At 43.4% G+C, this 26057-nt stretch overlaps 1 protein-coding gene across 1 annotated transcript in view; it reads left to right on the forward strand.

Annotated features, from left to right (window-relative positions):
* Window positions 1–1717: 1717 nt before the first annotated feature.
* The window catches only part of LOC116974715 (anoctamin-7-like), a 45516-nt gene continuing 21176 nt past the window's right edge, over window positions 1718–26057 (forward strand). The window contains exons 1-4 of the mRNA XM_033023436.1: window positions 1718–1998; window positions 12103–12270; window positions 15797–15851; window positions 19642–19782. Of these exons, the coding sequence (XP_032879327.1) occupies window positions 1720–1998; window positions 12103–12270; window positions 15797–15851; window positions 19642–19782 (643 nt within the window). The 5' untranslated portion in view covers window positions 1718–1719. The remainder of the gene's footprint in view (window positions 1999–12102; window positions 12271–15796; window positions 15852–19641; window positions 19783–26057) is intronic.

The following is a 26057-nucleotide window of genomic DNA, read 5'->3' on the forward strand; positions in this document are numbered from 1 at the left end:
GCTGGGGGGCAGTGTTAGCTGTGAAGAGGATGCTAGGAGACTGCAAGGTGACTTGGATAGGCTGGGTGAGTGGGCAAATGTTTGGCAGATGCAGTATAATGTGGATAAATGTGAGGTTATCCATTTTGGTGGCAAAAACAGGAAAGCAGACTATTATCTAAATGGTGGCCGACTAGGAAAAGGGGAGATGCAGCGAGACCTGGGTGTCATGGTACACCAGTCATTGAAAGTAGGCATGCAGGTGCAGCAGGCAGTGAAGAAAGCGAATGGTATGTTAGCTTTCATAGCAAAAGGATTTGAGTATAGGAGCAGGGAGGTTCTACTACAGTTGTACAGGGTCTTGGTGAGACCACACCTGGAGTATTGCGTACAGTTTTGGTCTCCAAATCTGAGGAAGGACATTATTGCCATAGAGGGAGTGCAGAGAAGGTTCACCAGACTGATTCCTGGGATGTCAGGACTGTCTTATGAAGAAAGACTGGATAGACTTGGTTTATACTCTCTAGAATTTAGGAGATTGAGAGGGGATCTTATAAAAACTTATAAAATTCTTAAGGGGTTGGACAGGCTAGATGCAGGAAGATTGCTCCCGATGTTGGGGAAGTCCAGGACAAGGGGTCACAGCTTAAGGATAAGGGGGAAATCCTTTAAAACCGAGATGAGAAGAACTTTTTTCACACAGAGAGTGGCGAATCTCTGGAACTCTCTGCCACAGAGGGTAGTCGAGGCCAGTTCATTGGCTATATTTAAGAGGGAGTTAGATGTGGCCCTTGTGGCTAAGGGGATCAGAGGGTATGGAGAGAAGGCAGGTACGGGATACTGAGTTGGATGATCAGCCATGATCATATTGAATGGCGGTGCAGGCTCGAAGGGCCGAATGGCCTACTCCTGCACCTAATTTCTATGTTTCTATGTATCCCTTATCCTGAACCAGTCTGAAGAAGGGTCTCGACCCGAACCGCCACCCATTCCTTCTCTCGAGAGATGCTGCCTGTCCCGCTGAGTTACTCCAGCTTTTTGTGTCTATCTATGTGTAAACTAGTATGTGCAATTCCTTATTTCTACAAATGTTTTGATCTACTTCAGTGTCAGCTTTTGTGCTGCACCCAATTTCTGTTTTACATTGTCAGAAAACTCGACCGTTTCCTGTATATTTCAATCATTTAACTAATAAACAACAGTGGGCTCAACAGGCGTAACACCTTCTCCATGCGGGACAAATGTCACTCCATTCCACATCCCGACCCTCTTTCCAGAATCCCAACTCATCCTGAATCTCATCCCCGTGAAACATTTGCAAACAGCTTCTGATCCTTTCACCGGTTTCCCCTCGTCCATCAATTCCCCAGGCGTGTCACGGAGGAGCTTGTAAGTACACACGAGCATAATTGTTTGTCACACCCCTCCAGAGAATAAGACAGATGCAGCAGCAGAAGATGAGGCAAAGCAACTTAGAAGTGGAGTGAGTATACAAGCGGGCTGGGCAGAAAGTAGTTTTTGCATTAGAAAAAAAGTGCTGCGACTTAAATGAAAAGGGTCTGCGATGGGGATTTGATTTGAAGTTACTCCATTGCGAGCTGTGTGGGTTGCTATTGCCCCCCCGCCGTGTATGCACCATGGAGCAAGGGGTATAAACACAGTGCAGACTATCAGGGAGCCGGTACAGGCACAAGCACATGCTACTCCTGGCCGCAACTGCTACGAAACTGGCAGAGGAAAATGACGGAAGAGATCCCAGTGATCGATCATGTGTTGGTTTACGTACAGGAGCAGGACAGCGTCGACCCTTACGCGGAGCAGAGGATGAAGTTCCTGAGGGAGGTGGAGAAGATCGGCCTCCGCTTGGACCACAACATCACCGGTGACAAATGGGCTGCGGGAGTGATGTCCGGCGCGACGCGGTCCAAGGACAAGAACATGATTGTTAAAATCTACGCACCCTTTGAAATTTTGAGCCAGACAGCCGAGAGGATGAAACTGAAGATGCCTTTGACTGAGGTAGGCAATCTCAATTCTTGGCTGCTAAAACACCTGGAATGGGCTAGAGTTTGGTTCAGAGATACAGCATGGAAGTCAGAATTAAGGAACTGCTGAGGTTGGTTGACAAAAAAAAAGACAAAAAGCGCTGAAGTAACTCAGCGGGTCAGGCAGCATCTATGGATAAAATGGATAGGTGATGTTTCATGTCAGGACACTTCTTCAACCTGTCCCAGAAGTTCATAAGGGTTCCAACCCAAAATGTCACCTATCCATTTTCTCCAGAGATACTGCCTGACCCACTGAGTTATTCTAGCACCTGTGTCTATATCTGTGGTATAAACTATTAGCTGCAGTTCCTTGTTATTATTTTCTATTTAATTTAGTTTAGTTCAGAGATACAGAATGGAAACAGGCCTTCTGACCTATTGAGTCCATGCCGACCATCGATCACCTGTTCACACTAGTTCTATGTTATTCCATTTTCTAATCCACTCCCTACCTATTAAGAGCAATTTTACAAGAATGGGAAATGGGGTGAAATCGGAGCACCGATTTCTTTGCTGCTAAAACACCTGGAATGGGCTAGAGTTTGGTTTAGAGATACAGCATGGAAGTTAAAATTAAGGAACTGCTGATGCTGGTTGACAAAAAAACCCACGTGGTCACAGGGAGAACATGCAAACTCCACACAGGCAGCACCCAAGGTCAAGATTGAACCTGAGTCTCTGGTGTGGTGAGGCAGCGAGTCTACCACTGTGCCTCCTGTTTCTATTATAGAACATAGAACAGCACATAATAGGAACCGGCCCTACTGCCCAAAATGTCTATGCCAAACGTGATGCCAAGTTAAACTCATCTCCTCTGCTTTCATGTGACATACCCCTCCAAAACCCTCCTAAATGCCACTACTGTACCTGCCTCCACCAGCACCCCTGACAGCGTGTTCCAGGCACACACTACTTTCTGTGTAAAAAAACATGCCCCACACATCTTTAAACTTTGCCTCTCTCGCCTTAAAGCTATGCCCTGTAGTCCTGACATATCCACCCTGTGAAAAGGGTTCTACCCTACCTGTGCCTCTCACAATGTTATATACTTCTATCAGATCTCCCCTCGGCCTCCGGTTCCAGAGAAAACAATACAAGTTTGTCCAACCCCTCTATATACCCAATACTTATTATCTTTCCATTGTATGAATCTATCATCATTTATTAATTATCTCATTACGTATTTTAAATTCTCTTGATGTTGAGGGAACAAGCTGGCGATTAAAAAATTTGCAAATAAAAAGAATGCTCTAATGTAAATATTCATAGTTTGTTGTTTTGTTCAGTGCAAGGAATACAGCAACAAATAATTTTGCACACATGGAAATAAATGGAGAAAATGCTGGAAACACAAGAGATCTGGCAACATCTGAGAGAGAAACTAAGTTGCAGTTTGAAGGCTTTTCATCAGCCTTGTTGAGAGGTCAATAGGTCATCAAACTGATTTTTTTTTTGTCATATCATTAAACATGATTACTCTTTTAGCATATTTAAGAAAGAACTGCAGATGCTGGAAAAATCGAAGATAGACAAAAATGCTGGAGAAACACAGCGGGTGAGGCAGCATCTGTGGAGCGAAGGAATAGGCGACGTTTCGGGTTGAGACCCTTCTTCAGACCCCGACATCAGAAGAAGTGTCTCGACCCGAAACGTCGCCTATTCCTTCTCTCCATAGATGCTGCCTCACCCGCTGAGCTTCTCCAGCATTTTTGTCTCCCTACTCTTTTAGCATGTGTGCCTTCTGACAAATTAACTGACAAGGTTTCCACAGGAATAATAAACATATACCAATCTAAAATACAGGCACCCATTTTTTGAAGAAGGGCAGATATTTGTTTGACCCCCAGTGGCACAGTGGCTTGATAACAAAGTGAAAACATGCTGCGTATTGGAAGCGTCTGTGAGATACAAATTCAATCACAAACTCTTCAGAGACAAGGTCAAGAAACAAGTTTTCCTTTATTACATTTCTGCGCAGAAAAGGGTGTCTCTCCTCTATCATCCTCTAGAGACACACAAAAATAGAGGTTGTATCTATCTTTTATACCTTTCTTCACTATGGTCACTACCTCATGTCTCCCCATCGAGCTTCGTCCAATCATAACATAAAGCCCACATTCCCACGAGAACGTCCAGAAACGTCTCGGAACATCTCCTGACGTCAAAGGCTTCTGCTGGAGTTTTTATCTGTTACTTCTTTATCTAGAAGTTCCCTCTGTCCTGTATATTGTTACTTTCTTCTACCAGCAGTCTGGCTTCTGCTGACACCTTATTTCTTTCTAAGTTATATTTTTCAGAGTTCTAGTATGAATCAACCATCCCTATTAACCCTTCTCTCACAATCCACCATTTTTCTTTTTGCTACGCAACTCTTGATTTATGCTATATCTTCCTTTTCTAGTGCTAGCAGCAGATTCTTCGCCTCCCTATCCTCCTCTCGCTAGTCATACTGTGTTCTGAAGGCCATCATGACGGTGCTGTTCTTTGTCAGGGCTGTCTCTATCAATCGCTGAGCCAGACCCCGTGCGCAGGGAATGATACAACATCCGAATAGGCACAAATTCAATGGTTCCTTCCCTTCACGCACAGTCCATGGGCTGATATTGTCCGGTGGGGCCTCCATAGGACCCTTAAATCAGCTTGCGTGTGTCCACCCTTTTTCTTTTGTTTGTACTGCTGTCTTGGTGATTAATAACACAAGGTAGGATCCAGTCCACCTAGGTTGCAGCTTTTCTTCCTTCCATGATTTTATAAGATCCCAGTTCTCTGCTTTCACAGAATGGATTGGCAAGTCGAGATCGGGACTCTGTGCCAGCAGCCCCTTGGTTTTTAATTCTGTAATAGAACGAGATACTGCCAGTAAATAGTTCCTTAAGAAAACATCACTATCCTCTATGGTGGGTATTCCTTCTCTCTTTCCCCAAATATCTAACTCGTTCAACCTTTCTCTTATAATTATGCCTACCAAAATTATACACCATACTCCACAATTGACCTCACCAATACCTTGTACAATTTAACATTACAACCCAACTTCTATAAACAATGCTCTGATTTCAACTTCATTCCTCAATTCACAATCATTTACCATGTACGTCTAATTTGAATTGTCCTGCCAAGATGTATCACACTTATCAACATTAAATCCATCTGTCATGTTTCAACCCACTCTTCCAAATGACCTAAATCTCTCTGTACACTTTTAAAAACTACTTAATTATTCACAACACCACCTATCTTAGTATCATCTACATACTTCTTAATCTATCTTACCACACCAACATCCATATTATTGATTCACATGACAAACAACAGTGGACCCAGCACACATCCACGAGGTACCCCTCTAGTCATTGACCTCCAACCTGACAAACATCCATCCACCATTACTCTCCCTCATTTCCCATACAGCCACTTTTTAATCCATCTTGCTATTCCTTACTAACCTCTTCTTAACCAACCTTATTTCCTTATTGAACCTTGTCAAAGGCCTTACTGAAGTTCACCACTTTAACCTCATCAATTTCCCTAATAACCTATTTTTTAAGGAAATAAATCAAGATTAGTCAAATATCACAATCACAAATCCATGCTAATTCTTCCTAATCCTACCCTATTTATCCAAATCCCTATAATATTGCCTTTAGTATCCTTTCCATTATTTCCCACCACTGATGTCAAACAACGTTCTTGTTAAAACTCTACTCTTCTTTGTCCTCTTGTTCACTTACCTCAGGGCTATTATCTATTCGTACCTGCAGGACAGCCCTCATGTAATTATTGAAATTGTACTAGGTATCTCAACCTTCTAAACGAACATCGGTCGGTGATTTAGAAAACTCATACATACACCTTGTCTTCAGGTTTAAAGGGTCCTTCCTCCTGGTCCATCTCCGACAGCTTTTACTTTACCTGTTCATAAATAGACTTGTATATCATTATTAACTGTTTCATATACTTTTTGTTTTTTAATTCGCTCTGTAACTGTTCCAAACTCGGTCCCCTGCAGGGACTTCTCCATTGTGCCACCCATGGCTGGTTAGTTTGCATGCAACATTTCTTCAGTGCCAATGGAAGAGCATTACACAAATGTTCCATTTATTCTTTTCATCAAATGAAAACAATCCGTTGTCAAAGCTGATTTCTGTAGGTTTACCAAACCTCTTAATTACCTTATTCATCATAAACGACACTCTAGTGTTTATACCTAAATTGATTCAGACTTACCCTGGACATCTCTTCCAGATGCTGTTTCAGCTGCTTTGTCTGCATTTTAATTTAACTTCTTTGACATGTACTTTTTCCGTTTCACCATACAATTTCAACATATTTTCCGACCTAGTCTGAACTATATCCTGCCTTTCCCAAGGTCATCATCTGCTGTCTTATATTCTGAAGTATTTCTCTCTCTCTCTCTCTTTACTTGTGGAACAAACCAACAAATTGTCCACATCAGCAAATACTTTCTAAGGGTATACCATATAACCATATAACCATTACAGCACGGAAACAGGCCATCTCGACCCTTCTAGTCCGTGCCGAACACGTATTCTCCCCTAGTCCCATATACCTGCGCTGAGACCATAACCCTCCATTCCTTTCCCGTCCATATAACTATCCAATTTATTTTTAAATGATAAAATCGAACCTGCCTCCACCACCTTCACTGGAAGCTCATTCCACACAGCTACCACTCTCTGAGTAAAGAAGTTCCCCCTCAACTTTCAACTCTGCCTTTCCCATCTAATTTTTAAAAAACTACCTCATCCTAGCCTTTCTTGACATCCTTCCTTAAATCCCTTCCTCTCTCTTGGGGACCCCAGTCCTGTTAGGGCTTATCATCTCCAGATTAATTTCACTCCTGATAGGACTTTTCGAGGAAAAGTTCCCCAAGACATGTATTATTGGCATGTAATTCTCTGGCCCCGCTTGGTTCCGTCATAGGACTCACTTGTGTCAGTTCATCACTTATTTCAGTCTTTTCAACCAGGGGCTTTGTTCATTGACATTGACCGCAGAGACCAACTGTTTACTGATTCTGCTTGACTTTAAGAAGAATGGCTTCCACCACAATAGTTCATAATATAATGTTCATCAACTGGTTGCCTTCTATTTCAACTCTCCACCTTTTCATTTCCCTTTGTTCCTTGGGGTTCACCTTAAGTGGGTAACATTTGCTGAGGGGCCTGCATACCCTCGTTCATGACGGCATCCAACCAGAAGATGGCGCTGTGGCCGGTATGTTTGTGAGCGGCAGCCATGTTTGTAGTCTATTGCCGGTCATTGTAACAATTTACATAGTGGTTCCCACCACTTCACCAATGGTGCCTTCAAATCTTCCATGGCCAACAATCGTCCCACGTTCTCCTCCTCCAAAGCCCTAATCCATTTTTTTTCATTAAAAAATTTTTTTTTTAGCCCTCTCAGTTCATGGGTGCTCCAAGGGATAATCTGTCGTCTCTTACTTCTGTTTCTCTGTCTGTCTCTCTCTCTCTCTCTTTCTGTCTGTGTCTGTGTCTCTCTCTCTCTCTCTGTCTCTCTCTCTCTCTCTCTCTCGATGCTGAATACATTCAGGACTGGACATGGCCCCTGCTTGGCCAGCCTTCACAAATGGGGCAGCAGCCCAACCCCACGTGTGCTTGTGGCACTCCCTTACAACACATCACTGAAGCATGCCTTCAACAAAGACTCAAAGGAGGACTTGTCACCCTTCACACAGCAGATCAAGAGGCAACTGCTTGGCTAAAGGACTTTGCATTCGCTAAATAAATAAAATCTCTCTCTCTCTATGTCTGGCTGTCTCTGTGTCTGTCTGTCTCTCTCTCTCTCTCTCTCTCTCTCTCTCTCTCTGTCTATTTCATCAATTAACTTATTTCCAGTTAACTTTACTGACAAGAAATCTAAAAGAACATCAAGAAACGATTTTTACAACTTCTCTTTTTCAGGTTACCAGGATACAAAGAGTTAATTTTTGCAGCTTGTTCACAATCCCCTACGGCCCAAACACAGTGGGAATTCCCACCTCCGCCACGGGGCGTCTGTGTTCAATTTTACAACTTGCTCATTTCAACCATTTGTTCCAAACCGGTTTTCAAACAAATCACTTTGTTTCATTCTTACTTCAAATAGATTATTCAATTTATATTTTCTCCCTGCCTGCACTCTTGTCCCCGGCCTTTGCCGTCTTCTATCACATCCCCCTTTCGCGGCCTCTGCCGTCTTCTTATCTGCTACTTTCGGGAGTAACTCCCTTATCATCCTGTCTCAGGAATTTTCCTGTCTCTCAGGAATTGATCTAACTGTTCTCGTCAGACCTAATGAATCTTCAAGGAGGCAAACTCCCTTCCCTCTCAGGGTCCTCTCCTAGGTACCTCCCTCAGGGGTCTAATTTCTACCGAACTTCTTATCTTCCCCTTCTGCCCTTTGACTCCCCGTCCTGTTGGCCGGGTGATGTTCGTCCACCCCGGCCCCTGTCTTCTCTTTCCCTTGGGTATTTTGGCCCCCTCCGGCTCTGCATTTTCCGTGGGTACTTCCTGCTCATATGCAGCTCTGCATTTTCCCCAACTGACTATAACTTATCATTGTTGGCTTCTCCAACCCCTGGGTATTTCCTGCCCTCCAGGGTCCAGCATTTGCCCCAACGGACTATTGGGCAGAATGCGGGGATTTGGCCCACAGCCTTTTCCCCTCCCTTCTGGGTTTGCCTTGCAGCCCCCTGAATCCTTCAGGGCGTTAACCACAAGGTCTTTACAATCGCCCAGGAAGTACTTTATTAGTCATTGTTCCTACCTGGGTCTGTGCACAGAAATTGCTCGATTGACTTTTCGCGATTTCCAACCACTCCCACACTATCACTTGTTTCTCGTGTCTCTCTGTGTGGTCCTGGATACTACTGCTCAAACAGCTGGCGGCAAGCAAGGAGTCTGAGTGCTGAACTCAGCAGGGTGCACCTTCCCTTCGTCCGTCTACTCCCGTCAGCTGGCTGGAGTAATTGATCCCGGAACCGAGCCCCCAATTGTGAGATACAAATTCAATCACAAACTCTTCAGAGACAAGGTCAAGAAACAAGTTTTCCTTTATTACATTTCTGCGCAGAAAAGGGTGTCTCTCCTCTATCATCCTCTAGAGACACACAAAAATGGAGGTTGTATCTATCTTTTATACCTTTCTTCACTATGGTCACTACCTCATGTCTCCCCATCGAGCTTCGTCCAATCATAACATAAAGCCCACATTCCCACGAGAACGTCCAGAAACGTCTCGGAACATCTCCTGACGTCAAAGGCTTCTGCTGGAGTTTTTATCTTTTACTTCTTTATCTAGAAGTTCCCTCTGTCCTGTATATTGTTACTTTCTTCTACCAGCAGTCTGGCTTCTGCTGACACCTTATTTCTTTCTAAGTTATATTTTTCAGAGTTCTAGTATAAATCAACCATCCCTATTAACCCTTCTCTCACACGTCTGAAGAAGGGTCTCGTCCCGAAACATCACCCATTCCTTCTCTCCAGAGATGCTGCCTGTCCCGCTGAGTTACTCCAGCATTTTGTGTCTACCTGCGTATTAGGGCAGTTTACACCAAAACTGGTGGTTTACATGGACATAATTGTGTACTTATCTTTGATTCATACAGCCATCACAGGACTCGAAATTAATGGTTGCCCGGGTGCCAATGGCCACCTAACGTCTCGCCGGGCAACCTAAAAGTCGTGTCAATTTGCCCGACTTGGCAAGCATCCAGGACACCTGCTGTTCAACTCTGAGCCGGCCCCCCTCTCTATCTCTCTCTCTGTCACTCTCCGTCTCTGCCTGCCATTTGTGCTGCCGGTTCTCCGCTCTCCGCCGCTCCTCATTTGCCGGCACGGCAGGCCGCCTTGTACATGCCCACTGTCACGGCCAGCACATCCTCCCCCTGCACATGCGTACAACCACGGCCAGCACATCATCGGCTGCCCTGCATATGCGCACTGCCACGGTAACTGGTCGACGTCGGGCACTTTCTCCCTCCCTTTGCATTGTGGGAGATCTGGCCGCCATTGTTGTCCGCTGGCCGCCTCGCCGCGACTGCTGAAAACCAACGCAGAATCACTCCCTGGAGCTGGAGTAACTCCCTGGAGTAACTCTTGCTTCTTGGTTTCCTGGTCCTCCAAAAATATTCTAAATGAAATTTAAACTAGAGGTGGTGGGAGGTCCATCACCAAATTCCAAACTCTGAACAATAACAGCCTATTGCACTTTATCTGTTTATTTATTGTATATATATGGTCTATGGTATATAAACACACTGAACTTTTATCTCCTGTTCTGTATTATGTTTACATATTCTGTTGTGCTGCAGCAAGCAAGAATTTCATTGTCCTATCTGGGACACATGACAATAAAACTCTCTTGTCTCTTGACTTGGACTTGAGCAAAAAAGGGTCCTTGGAGAAAAAAGACCTACCTTAAATTTAGTTGCGTCTGGTTGGGTAACTATGGTAGGGTGAAGACTATTCCATGCTTTAATTGTGCGGCGGAACTCCATGGAGCAGCCAGCACCTCTGGATAGAAGAAATTGGGTGATGTTTCGTGTAGAGACCCTTCTTTAGACTCCCTCTGGTTTTAGTGTTTTTAGTTTAATTTAAAGATACAGCGTGGAAACAGGCCCTTCTGCCCACCGAGTCCATGCCGACCACCGATCACCCGTACACTAGTTCTATCCCACACATTCACGACGTATGTCAAGAGTGTTTTATTCGCTGGAGAAAATCAGTGGGTGAGGCAGCATCTATGGAGCGAAGGAATAGGCGACGTTTCGGGTCGAAATCCTTCTTCAGACTGATGTCGGGGGGGGGGCGGGAAAAAGAAGGGAAGAGGCGGAGACAGTAGGCTGTGGGAGAGCTGGGAATGGGAGGGAAAGGAGGGAGAAAACAAGGACTACCTGAAATTGGTGAAGCCAATGTTCATACCGCTGGGGTGTAAACTACCCAAGCGAAATATGAGGTGCTGCTCCTCCAATTTGTGGTGGGCCTCACTCTGGCCATGCAGGAGGCCCAGGACAGATATCGGATTCGGAATGGGAGGGGGAGTTGAAGTACTGAGCCGCCGGGAGATCAGGTTGGTTATTGCGAACTGAGTGGAGGTGTTGTGCAAAGCAATCGCCAAGCCTACGCTTGGTCTCACCGAGGTTGATCATACGCTGAATAATCCAACCACATTTTTGTTTGGAAGTGGAAAGAAATAATAGAAATTTCATTCATTGCAACGTGTAAAAAGAGTTGAGATACTGTATTATAATTTTGCTGCATGTCATTGTGGTATATATCATTTCTTGATTGGTGAATATGTTTAGTTTGTGACTTTATTTGAAGCAGAAATAATATGTGAATACTTCATTGAGCATAATTCCGACTGGTAACTACGCACTTCGTCCGAGCACAATATTGCACGCGTCATGCAAGCCATCTTAAATTATCACCTAAACTGTCATTTGGCAACCTAAAATGCTGCCAAGGTTGCCCGGCTGACAACAGAGAAAAAAAGTTAAGTGAGAGCCCTGCATCAGCATAAGGATTACTTTCTTAGAGTCATATACATGACTGTCATTGATTAAACAAGGAACTGCAGATGCTGGTTTACAAAATAAGGCACAAAGTGCTGGAGTAATTCAGTGGGTCAGGCAGCATCTCCGGAGAACAAGGATAGTGATAGTTGGGGGTACACAGAATTGCTGGGGAAACTCAGCGGGTGCAGCAGCATCTATGGAGCGAAGGAAATAGGTGAAGTTTCGGGCCGAAACCCTTCTTCAGACCCTTCAGTGATAGTTGGGACCTGATCCGAAAAATCATCGATGCTTGGGTTCCCCAGAAATGCTGACGGACCTGCTGAGTTGCTGTAATTGAAGAACCTTTGGGTTAATGTGTCCCTACAAGAGTCATAGAATGTTTAAAAGTTTGTGTTCAATAAATGTTCACTCTGAAGGCAGTAAGGTTCATCTTTTTCGGGTCCTTAAAGAAAAGAATGTGAATTGTAAATAGACATGATCTACAAATTGGAAAATATTATATTTACTAATGTGTTTCTTCTTGTTCTATTCAAGGTTGTCAAATTGGAAAAGATGGGATGCTTTCAGAGATTATTGGACCATTTTAAAACGGAAATTGTCATGAGCACTGTCAGTGCGCACTATGAACATGAGAAAAGACATCTGTTTAAAGGAATTGAAAATGAGGAAACATTTTTTCGCCCTGCACTGAGATCTCTAATTGTAAATGGATCAATTTGTTGTGATATTTTCTTAGAGCGGGAGGTTATCTTTCCATTATCTTACCACATAGAACATAGAGAAGTAAATAGCAGGAACAAGTTATTCAGCCCACAGTGTCTGTGCAGTATCTGATGTCAAACTAAACCCATCTCAACAGCAAATAAACTAATCTCATCTGCAAAACTAATCTCAGTTTCTGAAGTTGCCAGGATGTGAGAGTCTGAGCTACAGGGCGAGGTTGCCCAGGCTAGGACTTTATTCCTTGGATTTCAGGAGGATGAGGGGTGATCTTATAGAGGCATATAAGATCATGAGGAAAATAGATGGGAGTGAATGCATAGTCTTTTACCCAGAGTAGGGGATTCAAGAACCAGAGAATATAGATTTAATGTGAGAGGGGAAAGATTTAATAGAAATCTGAGGGGCAACTTTTGGGTATATGGAACGAGCTGTCTAAGGAGGTAGTTGGTGCAGGTATTATAACAACATTTAAAAGTCATTTGGGCAGGTATATGGATAGGTAAGGTTTAGAGGGATATGGACCAAACACAGGCCGGAGTGACTAGCCACGATGGGGCATCTTTGTCGGCTTGGGCAAGTTGGGCTGAAGGGCCTGTCTCTGTGCCGTATGACTATGAGTTTAAGCATTTTTCTGATCAGTGCCACATTCTTAGTCTCAATGCTTTACTGATCCAGTTCTGATATGAAGCAGCCACAGATGTACTTGTGTATCCCCAGTGGAGTTTAGCTGTGATGTTAACCTGACCCGGAGGGCAGTTTGTAATCCCCAGACATTAAAAGTTGGCTCTACAGTCCTATGTTATTTTACCTGCAGCTTTAGCATTATTGTTGTCCTAAAGAATACCAACCTGTTTTTTTAAAATCAAAGCACAAGAAAAGTCCAATTATTTTTTAACCTGGCTATTTGTATAAAATCATGAGAGGAGTAGATAGGGTGATTTTTTTACCCAGAGTATAGGAATCAAGAATCAGGGAACATAGGGGAGAGAATTAATATTCACCTGAGGGGCAACTTTTTCATACTGAGGGTTGTGGGTATATGGAATGAGCTGCCAGTGGAGGTAGTTGAGGCAGGTACTATAACAGCATTTAAAAGACACTTGGACATGTACAGTGGCTTGCAAAAGTATTTATACCCCTTGAACTTTTCCACATTTTGTCACGTTACAACCACAAACGTAAATGTATTTTATTGGGATTTTATGTGATAGACCAACACAAAGATGCGCATAATTGTGAAGTGGAAGGAAAATGATACAGGGGGGTTTTCAAATTTTTTTACAGATAAAAAACTGAAAAGTGTGGCGTGCAAAAGTATTCAGCCCCCTTTACTCTGATATCCCTAAATAAAATCCAGTGCAACCAATTGCCTTCAGAAGTCACCTAAGTAGTAAATAGAGTCCACTTGTGTGTAATCTAATCTCAGTATAAATACAGCTGTTCTGTGAAGGCCTCAGAGGTTTGTTAGAGAACATTAGTGAACAAACAGCATCATGAAGCCCAAGGAACACACCAGACAGGTCAGGGATAAAGTTGTGGAGAAGTTTAAAGCAGGGTTAGGTTATAAAAAAATATCCCAAGCTTTAAACATCTCACGGAGCACTGTTCAATCCATCATCCGAAAATGGAAAGAGTATGGCACAACTGCAAACCTACCAAGACATGGCCATCCACCTAAACGGACAGGCCGGGCAAGGAGAGCATTGATCAGAGAAGCAGCCAAGAGGCCCATGGTAACTCTGGAGGAGCTGCAGAGATCCACAGCTCAGGTGGGAGAATCTGTCCACAGGACAACTATTAGTCGTGCACTCCACAAATCGGGCCTTTATGGAAGAGTGGCTAGAAGAAAGCCATTGTTGAAAAAAAGCCATAAGAAGTCCCGTTTGCAGTTTGCCACAAGCCATGTGGGGGACACAGCAAACATGTGGAGGAAGGTGCTCTGGTCAGATGAGACCAAAATTGAAGTTTTTGGCCTAAATGCAAAACGCTATGTGTGGCGGAAAACTAACACTGCACATCACCCTGAACACACCATCCCCACTGTGAAACATGGTGGTGGCAGCATCATGCTGTGGGGATGCTTTTCTTCAGCAGAAACAGAGAAGCTGGTCAGAGTTGATGGGAAGATGGATGGAGCCAAAATCTTGGAAGAAAACCTGTTAGAGTCTGCAAAAGACTTGAGACTGGGGCGGAGGTTCACCTTCCAGCAGGACAACGACCCTAAACATACAGCCAGAGCTACAATGGAATGGTTTAGATCAAAGCATATTCATGTGTTAGAATGGCCCAGTCAAAGTCCAGACCTAAATCCAATTGAGAATCTCTGGCAAGACTTGAAAATTGCTGTTCACAGACGCTCTCCATCCAATCTAACTGAGCTTGAGCTATTTTGCTAAGAAGAATGGGCAAAAATTTCAGTCTCTAGATGTGCAAAGCTGGTAGAGACATACCCCAAAAGACTTGCAGCTGTAATTGCAGCGAAAGGTGGTTCTACAAAGTATTGACTCAGGGGTGCTGAATACTTTTGCATGCCACACTTTTCAGTTTTTTATTTGTAAAAAAATTTGAAAACCACGTATCATTTTCCTTCCACTTCACAATTATGCACCACTTTGTGTTGGTCTATCAAATAAATTCCCAATAAAATACATTTACGTTTGTGGTTGTAACGTGACAAAATGTGGAAAAGTTCAAGGGGTATGAAGATTTTTGCAAGCCACTGTACATGGATAGGAAAGGTTTAGAGAAGTATGGTCCGAATGCATGCAAATGGGACTAGCGTAGATGGGGTATGTTGGTCGACATGGTGGAGTTGGTCCGCAGAGCCTGTTTCTGTGCTGTATGACGCTGTGATGGGTCTTTTACTGATTTGCTGTAAAGAGAAATTAGAGAAAAACAGTGTATTGCATAATTGAACAAAGTATATAATTTTAGCCTTTCCCTAGCTCTAAGAGAATCATTTTCAGAGGTTGAAAACAGTGGGCATTACTTTAAGGTGAGAGGGGTAAGGTTTGAAAGAGGGGTGCAGGATAATATGTTTTACACAGAGAGTGGTGGGTGTCTGGAACATACTGCCTGGGGTGGTGGTGGAGGCAGATACCATAGTGGTATTTAAGCGGCTTTAAGATAGGTACATGGATAGGCGAATGGAGGGATATGAATCATGAGGGGTAGGTAGATGAGATTAATTTATCTTGACATTATGTCCTGATTTGACATTGAGGGCCACATAGGGCCTGTTCCTGTGCTGTATTCTATGCTCAATTTATGTACTCTTAAATCTATATAGGCCTGAGATCACAATTCGAATCACAGTACTCTGACTGATGTTTGGGAATGAGAGAACAGGAAATATAACGTTGAACAGTTTATGATACATGATATGGAGCTTGGATTCTGTTTAATATTTGTAGTATATAGAATGATAATGGCAAGGTAAATGTAAGCTAGGAAATGCATAAAAAGATGACTGTGGACTGATCTATCATCTTTTTCTATTTTCTAGGTTCAATACATTCTTACAAACATACCTATAGAATTTGGAGAGAAAGATGTGGAAGGTAACATTTGTTTTAGCTGACAATTAAGCGTTAATTTGTGTATTTGTATTACAATTAATTCTGCTCCGATTTAAGGTACGATAGAGACATTAGATTTTGACCCACAATTACACTCCTGTAGTCAATCTATTAAATGCCTCATGTAGCAATGTTATAACATTTTGAGATTTAAAAAATCAAGTCTGCAATTTATCCCATCAGATAAAGCATAAAACAAAGTTTAATTTGACACCTAATTCACTTTCATATCTTCAGTATTAAAAAAGTATGGCCATTTTCATACTCGGAAATTAGCATCTTGTTCCCTATTGCTTTTCCATTGACTTAACTCAAAAGCTGTGATCAAGGACAGTCAAAAGCCCATACCTTTTTTTAAAATTAAGAGAACTGAATGAAATTTTCAGTTCTTATAGATTGAAGCATTCTGAAACAAATATGACACAATCTTACTTGGATGACCTGAAATGTTAAGAAAAGGTTAACATTTTAAAATAGCCTAAGTGTCCAAATAACATTCACACAAGAATTCACAATATAACATGATTTTTAAATCTCATTGTCATTAATTTATAGGCCAAATGGAAGGAATTTAGTGTTTAATCCCCGTAAATTAATGGCCATTTTAATCATCTTGCGAGTGAGATTTTGCGGAACGCGATCGATTGGAACGTTGCGGTTTGCGGTGAATTTAAATCCCATATTGGCAGGAAAAACACTGCCGGTTCATATGGGGCCTAAACACCTTTTCGCAACATAAAATTTGGATTAAAGTAATCCTAAGAAGCAAGTTTATATGTAAAATAAACGGCTTACCTTTATCTGTCCCTTACGGGAGATCCGTCCCGTTGTCAGCATTGATGGCGTTAGAAGTCGATTTTTATTTTACTCCTGCGATTAAATTCTCCAGCGATGTTTTTTGCAAACTTCAGAGAACGGATGTCGGAGCGATTTTTCTGCAGCAGCTGAACAGGCTGAGAAAGATCGACTCCGACAGGCAGGAGAAAATGGCATTTTAATCCCGCCCCATCTTTGCAAATTGTACCATTTGGCCTGTTTTATTTTCCCAACCAAAATCTGATGCCTCACTCTTGTTTTCTGTATTGAAATGCATCTGCCCAACACTCTACCAGTCTGAATGCTATCTCTCGGAGTTTGTTGCTCCCTTCTGTCTTTTGCCTCTACCAAATTTTGTTGTCTGCAAACAGTGTAATTCTGCGTTTTGCCTCGTCTTACGTTTTCAAGGTATTTTGACCTTTGTTAATCTATAAAACCCCCAATGGTTCAAGCTGATCTTTATTTAGCATCATTTTGACAGACCTGAGGAGCAAGAACTGTTTGTCCTGTTCAACAGGGAATTCAAGTTCAAGTTCAAGTGAGTTTATTGTCATGTGTTCCTGATAGGACAATGAAATTCTTGCTTTGCTTCAGCACAACAGAACATAGTAGGCATTGACTACAAAACAGATCAGTGTGTCCATATACCATTATATAAATATATACACACATGAGTAAATAAACTGATAAATTGCAAATAACTGATGACAATTGGATGAGGTAATCCAACATAATTTATCATCTGAATAAAGCACAGTCAGCAATAAAGTCTGCACCCAGTGCACATCAAGAAGTCTGTTTCTACCTACTCAAGTTGCAGCACTCAACAGTTATAAGATCTGCATTGCTTTTCTACACAGCAAAAAATTCACTTGACCTCAAGTATTATTTGAACACCTAACTGTACCAAACATGCAATCATTTCAGATATAGGCTGAGTCATGATCAAATGATCCCCTTAACAACAACTGCAGATACTGGTTTACTGAAGAAGTGTCTCGACCCAAAACAACGCCTATCCATGTTCTCCAGAGATGCTGCCTGACCCGTTGAGTTACTCCAGCACTCTAGATTTTCACATGGATTTAGTATTGCCAATAAATACATCGATTGAGGAAACCTTTGCTGATTTTCACAGTCCCAACATTTTCAAGCCAAAATCTAATTTTCTAACATACGTCCTGTCAGTATTCTTGTATTTGTCTTAATGTAAAAGCATCCCTTTCAGTCCAATATAGAGGGACCATTTCTTTGTGTATTATTTTCTACTTCTTAAACATTCAAATTAACCTGTAAATATTTGGACCTTGGATTGGTTATGACAGAAATATTGTTTTGTTTAAGTGTTGTTTATCTCATGTGGTTGACACCTGCCCACAGGTTAGCATCACAACTGCATAACGTGTTCTCTTTCAAAACAATATGATACATAACATGGCTCTGCCTGCGAAATATAGTGACGACCAGTCTGAATTGCTCAGCACTGAAACATGCATTGAATAATTTTCCTACTTTTATTCTTCTGTTAACAAACCGGCCATGGTAGGAAATTCCACATTCACTCTGTCAAAGTCAACCTGTTATTTAATATGTAGGAAGGAACTGAAGGTGCTGGTTTATACCTACCTTGAGGACCGAGCGCAGACTAGGTGATCGTTTCACTGAACACTTACGCTCAGTCCGCCTTAGCCTGCGTTAGCCGGTAGTCAAACAATTTAACTCCCCTGAAGAAGGATCTTGACCCAAAACAAAAATATTCTCCAGATATGCCACCTGACTCGCTGAAATACTCCAGCACTTTGTGTCTATCTTCTGCTATTTTAATGTGTTGTATAGTGGAACTACCCACCTGAGATTAAACATCTATTCCGACAGAGGAAGAACAACTAAAGTCATCCAGCACTAATTAGCAGCCAAGGACACAAAGTGCTGGAGTAGGTGGTGCAGCAGGCAGAGCCGCTGATTCACAACGCCAGAGACCTGGATTTGAACCTGTTCTCGGGTGCTGCCCGTGTGGAGATTATACGTTCTCCCTGTCACCACGTAGGTTTCCTCTGGGTGACCGGGCTTCCTTCCATATCACAAAGTTTGGAGGTTAATTGGACGTGAAATGTCCTAGGAAGACAAAAATGCTGGAGAAACTCAGCGGGTGAGGCAGCATCTATGGACCGAAGGAAATAGGCAACGTTTCGGGTCAAGACCCTTCTTCAGGTCCTAGTGTGTAGGGAATGTAGGGAATGTAGGAAATGTCCTAGTGTGTAGGGTGTGGATGAGAAAGTGGGATAGCATAGAACTAGTGTGAACGGGTGATCGATGGTTGGTGTGGTCTCGTGGGCTGAAGGTCCAGTTTCAATGTGGTATCTATCTGGATTCTCTAGGCTTTAGACTTTAGACTTGAGGGATACAGTGCAGAAACAGGCCCTTCGTCCCACCGAGTCCGCGCCGACCAACGATCCCCGTACACTAGCACTATCCTATGCAATAGGGATAATTTTACAATTGGGCTGAAGGGCCTGTTTCCAAGCTGTATCTCCAAACTAGGCTAATCTCAGCAGGTCAGGCAGGGTCTCTCCACAACATGGATAGGTGATGTTTCGGGTCAATACCTTTCTTTGGTATGAAATGTCACCTATCCATGTTCTCCAAAGATGCCGTTTGACTCGCTGAGTTACTCCAGCACTTGGTGTACACACAGACAGTGTGTTCTTTTCTGTAAACCAACATCTGCAGTTTCTTGTGCCTATTTATTAGGTATTTTTGAGGCAGAAAACCTGTTGCATGGGATGATAAGGGCAGAATCAGGAGAATGGGGTTGAGAGGCAAAGACCCATCAGTCATGACTGAATTGTGGAGTAGACTCAATGGGCTCCTATGACATGAAAGTAATAATGCATCTAATATATTTGCTTTTAATCCTACATGAGTATTCTATTGAAATCTCTTACTCTTGCAACAGGCAAACAACGCTTTTCAAGGAATATGCCTGCTCTACCGTATCTTCTTTTGAAAAAGGCATTCAGATCTTCTTTCGTCCTGCACGACAGAGCAAATTTGCAATCTAATGAGGATTCCAGTCAACCTTCACCGCAAAATATTGGTCAGTAGAAGAAAAGCTGCTGGCAATGACTGTGATTGGAGATTCTTGCATTATTATTTGTTTTATAGGTCACACTCTCATCTCACTCCTGCAATCGGGAAGAAAGTAAAGAAGCCTGAAAACCGTAACGTCCAGGTTCAGGAGTACCTTCTTCCCTTCAACCATCAGGCTATTAAACACTACAGCCTCAAAATAGGCGTTGAACTACATAGACTTGGGGCATTATTTCTCACTTTGCAGTGTTATTTGTTTAATTGTTTTTTTACTTAAAGTCATAGATTCTGTTGTGCAAAAAGGCCCTTCGGCCCAACTTGAACACACCTACCAACATGTCCCATCTACACTAGTCCCACCTGCCTGCGTTTTTCACACAGAGAGTGGTGAATCTCTGGAATTCTCTGCCACAGAAGGTAGTTGAGGCCAGTTCATTGGCTATATTTAAGAGGGAGTTAGATGTAGCCCTTGTGGCTAAAGGGATCAGGGGGTATGGAGAGAAGGCAGGTACAGGATACTGAGTTGGATGATCAGCCATGATCATATTGAATGGCGGTGCAGGCTCGAAGGGCCGAATGGCCTACACCTGCACCTATTTTCTATGATTCTATGGCCCATATCCTCTAAACCTATCCTATCCATGTACCTGTTTAAATGTCTATTAAACGTTGCGATAGTACCTGCCTCAACAACCTCCTCCGGGAGATCGATCCATACACCCACCACCCTTTGAGTGAAAAAGTTACCTCTCAGGTTCCTATTAAATCCTTCCCCCCCTCACCTTAAACCTTTGGACTTGCACACACAAGGTAGGCTCAACTCATCTGCCGTGGACAGAGGACCTGCACCTTAGATCGCAACCTGCCTGGAATGCCCAGCTCACACACTGCATACCGGGAACTCGCCCACCGTGGACAGAGGACATGCGCCGTAAACGGTAACCCGCCCGAAAGGCCCAGCTCGCCCACCTAGAGTGGAAGAAGTTGGGCGGAGGGCCAGTAAGCAGACCTTCAGCAGGAAGCAGTGCATCGTTCGATAGTGGAGCAGGCCACTGGAGGCCCTACAACAGCCTGGGGCTTAGCTGTACTGGTCGCCGCTCCAAATGGCCGAGCGTCTGGACCACACACGGCCTACAGCATTGGAGCAGCTGCAGAGGACAGCATGGCCATGTTTGGTCAGGCCGACTTCGCAACTCCATCAGGACAATGGGCCTTCATGCCAAGAACCCTGCACTTACAACTGGCACTTGAAAATGGCACCAAACTGGCGACTCTGTATACTGTCTCAATCTAGTCAAGTCAAGAGAGTTTATTGTCATGTGTCCCAGATGGGACAATAAAATTCTTGCTTGCTGGAGCACAACAGAATATTGTAAGCAAAAATACAGAACAGTTCAGTTCAATATACACATAAATAAGCAGATAAAGTGCAATAGGCTGTTACAGTTCAGAGTCTGTTTGTTGGCGAGTTTAATAGCCTGATGGCTGTGGGGAAGTAGCTGTTCCTGAACCTGGAAGTAACAGATTTCAGGCTCCTGTACCTTCTGCCCGATGGTAGCAGAGAGATGAGTGTGTGGCCAGGATGGTGCGGGTCCTTGATGATGTTGGCTGCCTTTTTGAGGCAGCGACTGCGATAGATCCCTTCGATGGTGGGGAGGTCAGAGCCAATGATGGACTGGGCAGTGGTTACAACTTTCTGCATCCTTTTCCACCTCTGGGCACTCAAGTTGCCGAACCAGGCCACGATGCAACCAGTCAGCAAGCTCTCTACTGTGCACCTGTAGAGCCTCTTTGATATACCGACTTTCCGTTGTCTTCTCAGGAAGTAGAGGCGCTGATGTGCTTTCTTAATAATTGCATCAGTGTGCTGGGACCAGGAAAGATCTTCGGAAATATGCTCGCCCAGGAATTTGAAGTTCTTGACCCTTTCCACCATTGATGTAAACGGGATAGTGGATCCCTATCCTACCCCTTCCAAAGTCTACAATCAGTTCCTTGGTTTTGCTGGTGTTGAGGGCCAGGTTATTGTGTTGGCACCATTTGGTCAATCGGTCGATCTCACTTCTATACTCTGACTCGTCCCCATCAGTGATTCTTCCCACAACAGTGATGTCATCGGCGAACTTGATGATGGAGTTCGCACTATGTCCGGCTACGCAGTCATGAGTACAGCAGAGGGCAGAGCACGCAGCCTTGAGGTGCTCCCGTGCTGATTGTTATCGAGGATGACACATTTCCACCAATACGGACAGACTGTGGTCTATGGATGAGGAAGTCGAGGATCCAATTGCAGAGGGATGCGCAGAGACCCAGATCTGAGAGCTTGGTAACCAGCTTGGAGGGGATGATTGTATTAAATGCCGAGCTGTAGTCAATGAATAACAGCCTGATATATGAGTTTTTGTTGTCCAAGAGGTCCAGAGCAGAGTGGAGGGCCAGTGAGATCCACCCTTGATCTGTTGTGGTAGGCGAACTGCAGTGGGTCGAGGTTCTTGTCGAGGTAGGAGTTGATATGCGCCATAATCAACCTCTCAAAGCACTTCATCACCACAGACTTTAGTGCCAATGGTCGATAATCATTGAGGCACGTCACCTTACTCTTCTTGGGCACCGGTATTATTGATGCCCTTTTAAAGCAGGTGGGACCCTCAGACCTCAGAAATTAGAGGTTGAAAATGTCCGTAAAAACTCCCGCCAGTTGGTCCGCACAGGTTTTTAGAGCACGACCGGGTATGCCATCAGGTCCAGGCACTTTCCGAGGGTACACCCCCCTGAAGGATTTTCTGATGTCGGCCTCTGTGACAGAGACTGAAATACTGTCATGGCGAATGGGGGCTCGGGAAGGCACTTCAGTGTTCTCCCTATCAAAGCGTGCGTAAAACGCATTGAGCTCGTCAGGGATTGATGCTTCGCTGACAATTGAGCTGCCTCCTGATTTTGCCTTATAGGAGGTGATGGCATTCAAGCCCTGCCATAGTTGCCGAACATCCGTCTCATCCTCCAGCTTGGAGTAGAATTCCTTTTGGCTTTTTTGATGGCCTTGTCAAGGTCGTATCTGGGCTTCTTGTAGACCTCTGTGTCTCCGAACCTGAATGCCTGGGATCTGGACTTCAGAAGAGTGCAGATCTCATGGTTCATCCAAGGCTTCTGGTTAGGAAACACTTAGAAGTTTTTTGTTGGGTTGCAGTCCTCCACACATTTCTTTATGAAGTCTGTAACGACTTACACTTCTACTGTATCTGAGATGCTTATCTGAGATGCATTTAAGTGCTTTTGTATAGTGATACTTGTACTGAATTGTATACGAAAAATAATTTCACTGTACTTTGGTACATGTGACAAATAAAGTACCATACCATGCCCTCTAGCATTAGATGTTTTTTCCACCCTGGGGAAAAAGATTGTAACTGTTCTTGCCGTAGAGGGAGTACAGAGAAGGTTCACCAGACTGATTCCTGGGATGTCAGGACTTTCATATGAAGAAAGACTGGATAGACTCGGCTTGTACTCGCTAGAATTTAGAAGATTGAGGGGGGATCTTATAGAAACTTACAAAATTTTTAAGGGGTTGGACAGGCTAGATGCAGGAAGATTGTTCCCGATGTTGGGGAAGTCTAGAACAAGGGGTCACAGTTTAAGGATACGGGGGAAATCTTTTAGGACCGAGATGAGAAAAACATTTTTCACACAGAGAGTGGTGAATCTCTGGAATTCTCTCCCACAGAAGGGAGTTGAGGCCAGTTCATTGGCTATATTTAAGAGGGAGTTAGATGTGGCCCTTGTGGCTAAAGGGATCAGGGGGTATGGAGAGAAGGCAGGTACAGGATACTGAGTTGGATGATCAGCCATGATTATATTGAATGGCAGTGCAGGCTCGAAGGGCCAAATGGCCTACTCCTGCACCTATTTTCTATGTTTCTATGTTAACCCTGTCTATGCATCTCATAATTTTATATACTTCGATCAAGTCTCCCATCAAACTCCGGCGATCCAGAGAAAACAAACCAAGTCTGTCCAACTTCTCTTTGTAGCTGTCACCCCCTAATAGAGGTATAATTCTGGTAAACCTCTTCCCCATGCTCTCCAAAACCTCCACATTCTTTCTGTATGGGACAACCAGAACTGCATGCAATACTCCAAACGCAGCCTAACCAAAGTCCTATAGTGACGGACTTTGTATAGATTGCACTACATACTTCAGCTTGCAGTATTATAGTCTGGTTACCTAATATAACAGATAATTTGTAATATTATTGTTTATTGTATATTTATTTGTTATGTTGGTGCATTATTGTGCTTGTAAAGCTTCAGCAAATCCAAATTTAGTTGTCTTGGTCCCGGTGCACATGACAGTTAAACATTCTTGACTCTTAAAGGGAGTAAATGTCCGTCCATATTGGTTTCTTTTGCAACAATGTCCTCCTGTCATAGTTTATAAAGTATGCCAAAAATGGTTGAAATCCACTCTAATTTCTGAGCATTTATTATTCCCTGAAAATAATGCATTATTGCAACACAAGTCTACGAAAAATCTCAAAATAAAATAGGCAACAAATAATGTTTTATGTGTATAAATCTGTAAACAGTGTGTAAAATATTCTTGTTTTCCTGTTGGCTTGAGGTGTGAATTATTTAATAATAATAATAATAATAATAATAATAATAATAATAATAATATCTTTTATTGTCATTGCACATAAGTGCAACGAGATTTGGTATGCAGCTTCCATCCGATGTCATAACTTAAATCTATATTACTAAAAGTCTGTTCTTGACCGGTTTTGGCCATCTGTGCTGCGATTTCGGAGAGAATGCCGACACCTACGGCCGTCATTTTTGGCCACCTCGCTCAGAGCCCCCCTCCGCCGCATGTGTGCCGAGGATTTTTCCCGTCGATGAAAAATGACAGAGATATTAATGTTTTTACAAAATTCCCCATTCTCTCTGCTGCCCCCGCTGGCGGCAGGGGGAAGGGACTATAAAACCAGGAAGTGGCGTGCCTCACTCACTCTTCAAGACGGAGGAAGGCAGAGGGTCACATTTCTCTGAGCTGTGAATAACACTGAACACATGTCTACTCAAATGTGAGTGCCCTTAGTGGTTCTAAAATGCTTGCAGAAGGTGTCTATTGGTTCTAAATCTTGCAAAAAAATGTCTATTGGTTCTAAAGCTTGCAAAAAAATGTCTGGAGAGAAGGCAGGTACAGGATACTGAGTTGGATGATCAGCCATGATCATATTGAATGGCGGTGCAGGCTCGAAGAGCCGAATGGCCTACTCCTGCACCTATTTTTCTATGTTTCTATGTTTCTATATTACTAAAAGTCTGATCATGACCACTTCCTGTTGTTCTGTATATTGATTTTAGAAAAAACTCTGCCACTTACGTCTGTGATTTGTGGCCAGCTTACTCAGTCCCCCTTCACTGTGCAGGACAAGAGGATTTTCCCCATTGATAAAAAATAAAGGAGTTATTAGTGTTTAAAAACTGTTGAGATTCTCTCTCCTGAAGGCCACACCCATTCCGGAGGAACTATAAAACCCGGAAGTGTTGAGTGCCTCAGTCATTCTATGCAAGATGGGGGAGCGAGATGGTCACGTCTCTGTCTGAGCTGTGAATAACACTGAACACATGTCTACTAAACTGAGTGTGGTTTTACTGACCTTGAGTGCCCTTAATGTGGTTTGAAAATGAAAATGTGATTGGTTTGAAGTGAAGCACTGCAAATGGCTGTTGGTGGTGGTTGGTTTGAAGTGAAGCACTGCAAATGGCTGTTGGTGGTGGTTGGTTTGAAGTGAAGCACTGCAAATGGCTGTTGGTGGTGGTTGGTTTGAAGTGAAGCACTGCAAATGGCTGTTGGCGGTGGTAACTTGCAAACAACACCCATACCAGTGCTCCAGAAAGCCCCCCCCCCCCCCCCCCACTGGCCACCAATATTGGAATTGGTGGAGAGTGGAATATTGCATCGGGAGACTAGCCCTCCCGTGTGAACATGGGACCCAACGGGTCCCACTTAGTCTAGTAACTAATAAAATTTAGATTTAGATACCCTGAGAACATGGTTGTAAAAAGAACATTAAAACAGTAAAAGTCAAAACAGTTCAAACAGACTAAAGTGCAGATATGTCTGTGCGACGTGACCATCCGAGGGAGACAGTCCATGGGGGTGGGGGGCACTCAGCAAGGCCAGTTCAGAAACGCTATAGCTCTGGGAATGAAGCTGTTCCTGAGTCTGGAGGTGCGGGCGTAGAAGGCCTTGTAAAGTCTGCCGGAGGGAAGTAG

The sequence above is a fragment of the Amblyraja radiata genome, chromosome 6, assembly GCF_010909765.2.
Source record: "Amblyraja radiata isolate CabotCenter1 chromosome 6, sAmbRad1.1.pri, whole genome shotgun sequence".
Taxonomy (NCBI): Eukaryota; Metazoa; Chordata; class Chondrichthyes; order Rajiformes; family Rajidae; genus Amblyraja; species Amblyraja radiata.